Source organism: Pygocentrus nattereri, chromosome 12 (assembly GCF_015220715.1).
Source record: "Pygocentrus nattereri isolate fPygNat1 chromosome 12, fPygNat1.pri, whole genome shotgun sequence".
Taxonomy (NCBI): Eukaryota; Metazoa; Chordata; class Actinopteri; order Characiformes; family Serrasalmidae; genus Pygocentrus; species Pygocentrus nattereri.
Window position 1 is genome coordinate 42,219,537 of NC_051222.1, and position 7,500 is coordinate 42,227,036.

The 7,500-nt window shown below is 43.1% G+C and overlaps 1 protein-coding gene across 1 annotated transcript in view; it reads left to right on the forward strand.

Annotated features, from left to right (window-relative positions):
• Positions 1-7,500, forward strand: part of col5a3b (collagen, type V, alpha 3b) — a 116,840-nt gene that overhangs the window by 39,301 nt on the left and 70,039 nt on the right. The window contains exons 6-7 of the mRNA XM_037543190.1: positions 5,461-5,580; positions 6,543-6,677. Of these exons, the coding sequence (XP_037399087.1) occupies positions 5,461-5,580; positions 6,543-6,677 (255 nt within the window). The remainder of the gene's footprint in view (positions 1-5,460; positions 5,581-6,542; positions 6,678-7,500) is intronic.

The following is a 7,500-nucleotide window of genomic DNA, read 5'->3' on the forward strand; positions in this document are numbered from 1 at the left end:
CTCATGGTCTCTCTCTCTGTCTTTCTCACTGTCTCTCTCTCTCTCTGTTGTTCTCACAGTCTCTCTCTCTCTGTCATTCTCATGGTCTCTCTCTCTCTGTCTGTCATTCTCATGGTCTCTCTCTCTCTTTCTCTCTGTTGTTCTCACGGTCTCTCTCTCTCTCTGTCATTTTCACAGTCTCTCGCCCTGTCGTTCCCACGGTCTCTCTCTCTCTGTCGTTCTCACAGTCACTCTCTCTCTGTCGTTCTCACAGTCTCTCTCTCTCTTTGTTGTTCTCATGGTCTCTCTCTCTCTCTCTGTCTTTCTCACTGTCTCTCTCTCTCTCTGTTGTTCTCATGGTCTCTCTCTCTGTCATTCTCATGGTCTCTCTCTCTCTATCATTTTCACAGTCTCTCTCTCTGTCATTCTCCTAATCTCTCTCTCTCTCTGTCCATCTCACGGTGTCTCTCTCTCTCTCTCTGTGGTTCTCACAGACTATCTCTCTCTCTCTCACTCTCTCTCTGCGTCGTTCTCATGGTCTCTCTCTCTCTCTGTCGTTCTCATGGTCTCTCTGTCATTCTCATGGTCTCTCTCTCTCTTTTTGGTTCTCACGGACTCTCTCTCTCACTCTCCAACGTTCTCATGGTCTCTCTGTCATTCTCATATTCTCTCTCTCTCTGTCATTTTCACAGTTTCTCTCTCTCTCTGTCATTCTCATGGTCTCTCTCTCTTTCTCACGGTCTATCTCTCTGTCTCGCTCTCGTTCTCACGGTCTCTCTCCCTTTCTCTCTCTCTGTTGTTCTCAAGGTCTCTCTCTCTTTCTGTTGTTCTCAAGGTCTCTCTCTCTTTCTTTCTGTCATTCTCATGGTCTTTCTCTCTCTCACTCTCTTTCTCTCTCTCTCTCTTTCTCTCTCTCTATCTGTGTACCTGGCTCTGATACACCGTCTAAAGAGAGCTGCCAAAAACAATCTCTGCTCTGTGTGTGTAGAATTTTAAACCCTGATGATCCAGGAAGCCAGTCTCTTGTCTGTTTGCAATGAAGTTTATTCGGTCGGGCGTCCACAGACACCCAGCTAGCCCGTAAGACATTGGGCAAAGACAGTTATATAGCTGGACTGAAGATTAGGCCCAGCTCATACAGGACGAGTAACAGGTGTGACAAACATGACCGTATAGGAGGAACCGCAAACATAAATATGCCTAAAATACACTGTCAGCGCATGCACACAGACATAGCACAATTCAAAACAATACACTCCTTCATACCCCCTTAGAACATACTATAAAAGGTATGTGCTTTCAAGCTTAATCAATCTATTCTTTTCACTTCTAGAGAAATGTGGCCAGTATTTCCCTCTTTCTTCATGTCCTGAAGACGGGTCTCTTTCCCTTCAGTCCACATACAGGCAAATTTGGGGAAATGAAGTGGTTCCATGTTTGTAAGGAACATTTACACTGATGAAGTTTAGTCATTAAGCACCAAAGTAATTTGAGGCAAATGTGGATCACAATAGTAACTATTACTGGTGCTACAAAGGGTAATATAAAATGAAACAGTACCTGTAAGATCCCAGAAAACACACCTCCACAAATGTTGCCAACCCAGTTAAAGGCCTTATCAAGAGCTGCTACAACTTTCCTATTTTCCAGCACTACCTTCCGTAAAGCACAGAGTTCATCATTTACTAAGCGGAGAGCTTCACTGGTCTCATTAGCTAGTTTTATCCCGATAAACATGTGCTACAGCTAAATTTGGATTAACCATACAGTTGTAATCAGTACTTCCGACTCTAACAGTATACTGCCAGGCAACAATCCGGGAGCTATCAGCGTTTGGATTGTAACAGGCAGCTCTGTTAGACCCAAGACATCTGATAATAGATAATGGCCTGTAATCTTCACTTATACCATCTATCATCATTTGTGATGTTGTTCTCATGGGTTCAGATGGTCTGTACATAAAGCTTGTGCAGAAAAATTAGACATTGGAATCACATAATAGCAGTGATGTAAGGCATGGCAAACAAAACAACCATCACCTCCTAAAGTATTATTTTGTGCCCAGAAGATGGCTTGAGCACAAACCATGTTGTGGTCACAAACATCCTCCATGATTCCTGCAAAAGCTTTTGTGAGAATGTTTATGTAAACTACAGCTTTCATTCTGCTTTCATCCCTTTCTTTGTTATAAAAGTCTTTTATTATGCAGCTTGTCGTCGCGGTAGCCGTCTTCATTTCCTGTACATAGAGAGACCATGCTGATGTGTCCAAACAGCGTGGAGGGCAGCGTCAGGGACCTAGATAGGTGTCAGTTCATCAGCCATCATTCAGGAACCCGTCTGATGTTCTGTTCCTTTGTCACAGTCTCAGATCAGCCCTGGGTATATCATGGAAAAAAAACACATAGACACAGCAGCGGTATCGTGTTCTTCTTACATAAACCACGTCGTATGTCCATGTGTAAAAGTTTGGCTTAGCCCTTGTGATGGATACCTTCTTTCCCTACCTAACCTGGATCCTGGCCTCTGGAGGGAGTAAGGGAGAGCTAGTCACAATGGGGATTAGGGAATATTCACTCTGAGGTTGACCCCCATGATCTACATATCATAGTTTCTCCTTAGAGCATCTCCCAATCAGAATCACCCATGTATCCCTTAAATAGCCATCACCGTCAGGCGGTGGTATCACCTTGGTATGGCTCACATGTATCCATTTAGGTTTTCCTTGACATTTGAGGGCAGAGGGTGTAGTAAGGAGAACTTGATATGGACCTTCCCACTTTGGCCCTAATGGCTGCGTGTTATGCACCTTAACCATTACCCACATACCTGAAACGATAGGGTGACCCCCCCTTAGTGGGTTCTTTCCATGCATCCAACACTTGGTTCTGAGCTGCAGCAACAGACTATCAGACATGACATGTATGTCTGTCACAGTCAGTAGTTCCTGGAAGTGACAGGACACATTCGATGGTAAAAGACAAGCCCTTTTAGCCGCATTATCAGCTAAACAGTTGCCTTGGTGTTTAAAAGACATAGCAGAAGAATGGGCTTTTATTTGAATAATAGTGATCTGTTTTGGAAGTGTGAGTGCTTCCATTAGGTCTGCCACCTGCTGGGCAAGTTTCACTGGGGTTCCATTTGCTGTCAGAAACTGTCTCTGTTCCAAAAGTAGCCAAAATTGTGTCATATGCTGTGAACATGCTTTGAATTGACAAATACATTTGCTTTTAAATATTTAGCAAGCAGGCGGGCACGAGTTAGTGCTGCCAGTTCTGCCTGTTGTGCAGAATAATGATCCAGCAATCTGCCAGTAGCTATTTCTTCATACTGTGTTGTACTCAGCCCACCTTGTGCGTCGTCCCTCATCAAGGACGCGGGTAGAGCCACCTGTGAATAACACAACATCAGCATTTGGCAAAGGTGTTTCAGCATGCATACTTTGCGCCTCACTAGACACCAGAATTTCACAATCATGATCATCTGAATCATACTCTGATCAGAATCATACTCTGACAAAACAGGACAACCATAAAACTTGCACAGACCCCAGTACAGGTCAGAGGTCAGTGCTACTTTGGGCTTTTTAAACACAGCTTCAGTTGTAACTGAAACTCAACCCTGAGCCATCCAGGGAGTTAGTCCCATACACTGCATCAGAATTATTTTAAAGCATCAACCTGTCCTTACATTTATATTTCCACAGGCCTATTTTGCCTTGGAGGCAGCATACATTAAGACATGCTCTGCGAGTTTGCCAGAATGATATATGTAGCTGCTCATCTAGGGACCATTTTTTATCTGAATGAACAGGCACTTCCTTTTGATAGTATTTATCCAAATTAGATGATTCTGTTAACGAAAGGAGGACAACCTTACTGGGAACCAGGGTTTGCTTCAAAATGGGCACTCACCTACAGCATAGAGATTAGATGTCCAATCCGGGTCATGGCACCACTCTAGAATTTTAAACCTTCATGATCCAGGAAGGCAGTCTGTTGTCTGTTGCAGAGAAGTTTCTGTGTGTGTGTGTGTGTGGTGATGTCAGTGTGTGGGTGATTCTGTGTATGGTTGTGTGTGTGCGTGTGTGTGTGTGTGTGTGTGTGTGTGTGTGTGTGGTGATGTCAGTTTGTGTGGGTTTTACAGCGCTGCATGTTTCTCACTCTGTTCTCCACTGATATTTGTTCTCATCTTAAAGGGGCAGTGTGTGACACTAAACAGGCTCTAATATCAGAAACATAACATAGTAACTAAGCCCTGTTCCCGTTGGTGCATCATCAGCTGTATCTCTGAGTCACTGCGTTTCATTCTCTTAGAATAAGACATTCATATCTACATAGGTAGAGCAGCTCCTCTACCAGTAGAGGCTGCCACCGCCATGTTTCTACAGTATCCCAGAACGGACAAACCAACACCTTCTCTAGAGGGCACCTTTTGACGTTTACACCGAAACGGCAGCCTTAATTTGGTGGTGCTGTAGCTCCGGTTGGAAGACAGAATCAGAAAGAAGCAGAATCAGTGGTTGCTGCCAGGTTCTACTACCTGCTTGGAAAGGGAGGAGTGAGGGAGGGAGATTCAGCTGTCTGCAATCTGCAACCTCAGCACTAGATGGTGCTAAATCGTACACACTGCATAGTGTCAAGGCGGATGTGAAACACATTTGTGGTCCATTTATATCTCACCTGTACTGTAGCATGTTTACTTTGACGTTTTGACAAAGCTCATGGCAGCTCTTCCAGAAAAAGAGCCCCGTAAGTATCACTTTAGCAGAAAATCGACAACGACCACATTGTTTTACATTTGTTTTTGGCTTTGGATGAGAAGAAAACAACATACTTTAAGGGACAGATATGCTTTCAAACATCCTCATTTAAGTCTTTTAACCACAACTGGAGCTTCAGATTCAAAGACTGGTGCCTGATAATGAATTGAAGGCTTGCAGGAAATGTAGTAAACTCTTTTAAGCACCAGACTGGACGACGTTGTGGTCAAATTCACACAGATTCACACAGGCTGTTAGCCTTTTAGTCAACTTGCTGTTCCACGTCAAATAGTCGACATAACTACTCAGTCTTAGGTTTTAGATGGAATAATGAATGAAAATAAGCTGCTAACTTCAGCTTAATTTCAGGTGGACTATTTTCAGTCCAGCAGCAGCACAGATGTGTTAAAAACTCCAGCAGCACTGCTGTGTCTGATCCACTCAGACCAGCGCAACACACACTAACACACCACCACCACGTCAGTGTTACTGCAGTGCTGAGAATGATCCACCACCAAAATAGTACCTGCTCTGTGAGGGTCCATGGGGGTCCTGACCACTGAAGAACAGGGTAACAGAGTATCAGAGAAACAGATGGACTACAGTCTGTAACTGTAGAGCTACAGAGTGCAGCTATACGGTCAGTGGAGCTGACATGGTGAATCTGTTTCCTGTTGCCGTGTGTTGTGTTGACCTGATGACGTGTGTGTCTGTGTGCAGGTGGAGAAAGTACCCAGGAAGTCGACTGTCCAGGACTACGATGACAACCTGTACAGCGACCTTTACAGTGACCTCTCTGTATCCACGGTTACCGCTGGCTCCAATGTCACAGAGTACGAGGTGCGTATTGATGTTCAGAATTTATCACATTTCAGTTTCAAGGCAGATAATTTCACAGAAAATGAATGTAAATAGAAAATTACAGTACAATATATAGCTTGAAATATTGAAACAAACATCTAAAAATATGTTTTGGTGAGAAGTTTTCAAAATGTAAATAAGTAATTATTATATGTAAAACTAAAAATGGTTAAAAATAGTAAATTCTAACCCTTCCTAAAAGAGGATAATTTTATTATTACCTACAGACCTGATTCTGCTGTGGAGCCACAACAGGGCACGAAAAGAGGTGCCTGTTGCCGAACCCTGACCCAGATTTTGCTTCTTTAGCTAAGTGCTTCAGCTATGATGCTAACATTGCAAAGAAACACTAGAAGCTCTGAAATTTTGTAGAATTTATAGCTCACAGAAAGTCATACTGCATCCTAAACCACATTTACAAGACTATCTCCAGATCTGGAAGGAGTTTGAGACATATTTACAGAAATGATTTGGGTGACTATAGATTCTTGCAGCATTTCTTAACAAAAGAAGCAACATCTGGACAGCAAGCATTATATTTACATTTATGCCATTTGACTGACGCTCTTATCCAGAGCAATTTACAATTTGATCATTTTACACAAGTAGGCCAAGGTGGTGTTAGGAGTCTTGCCCAAGTACCCTTATTGGTAAAATGAAGGGTATTTGCCTACATCCCCTATTCATCATATATCCCCTGGTGGGGGATTGAACCCCAGTCTACACTGTAGAAGGCAGAGGTGTTACCCACTACACTAACCAACCACAGCATGTCCTGGATGGTTGTCTGGGTCTGGAAAACTGTGTACATTAGATTTCCTGAACCACTGCTTTAATTTTCTGAACTAAAATGGAACTGAATTCATTCATTTTGGGTTTCCAATGTTCTTGATGACTCATATTTGGAAGGAAATGTGTTTTGGTGTTGTGTCCTGCCTCAGTTGGTGGAGTATGAAGAGCTGGATAATGAGACGGAGTACCTGGTGAAAGAGTATGAAGAGTATGAAGAATATGAGGAATATGATGACCGCTATGGACCAGCCACCAGGAATGGAGAAGACTTCTGGAATGGACAGGTAGAACATTGTGTTAGCTCTCTATCTTCCTCACTCAATTCCATGTATGCCCACAAGTGTCCAGATACGTGATTGTTTCCCTTTTGCTGCAGTAACAGCCTCTATTCTTCTGGAAAGGTTTTACACTAGATGTTAGAACAATGCTGTAAGGATTTGGTGGCATTATGCCACATGAGCTTTAGTGAGGTCAGGTATTGATGTTGGATGGTCAGTTCTGGATCACAAAAGACACTCAAATACATCCAACATGTCTTCAGTGGAGGTTCATCACTCCAATTAATTTCAAAGAGGTTAATTTGAGCTCTGTCACTCTAACTCATCCCTAAGGTGTTCCGTGTTCAGCACTGCAGCTCCCCATAAAGGAGTTCAATGGAGTTTGATCACTGCAACTCATTCCAGAGTTTCTCAGTTGAGGTCCATCACTCCCACTCATTCCAGAGTTCCTCAGTTGAGCTTCATCACTCCAACGTATCCCAAAAGGTTCAATGGAGCTTCATCACTCCAACTCATTCCAGAGTTCCTCAATTGAGCTCTACCAATCCAAATCATTCCAGAGTTCCTCAGTTGAGTTTCATCACTCCAACGTATCCCAAAAGGTTCAATGGAGCTTCATCACTCCAACTCATTCTAGAGTTCTTCAAAGGAGCTTCATCACTCCAACTATTCCCAAATGGGGGCAGTCGTGGGCTACTAATTTCAGAGGTTCAGTTTAGCTTCATCACTCAAATTCATTCTACAGTTCCTCAGTGGACATTTAGTATTCCAAATGATCTCAAAATAGTTCATTAGGCCCATCACTTCAACTTACTTCAACGGCATTCGT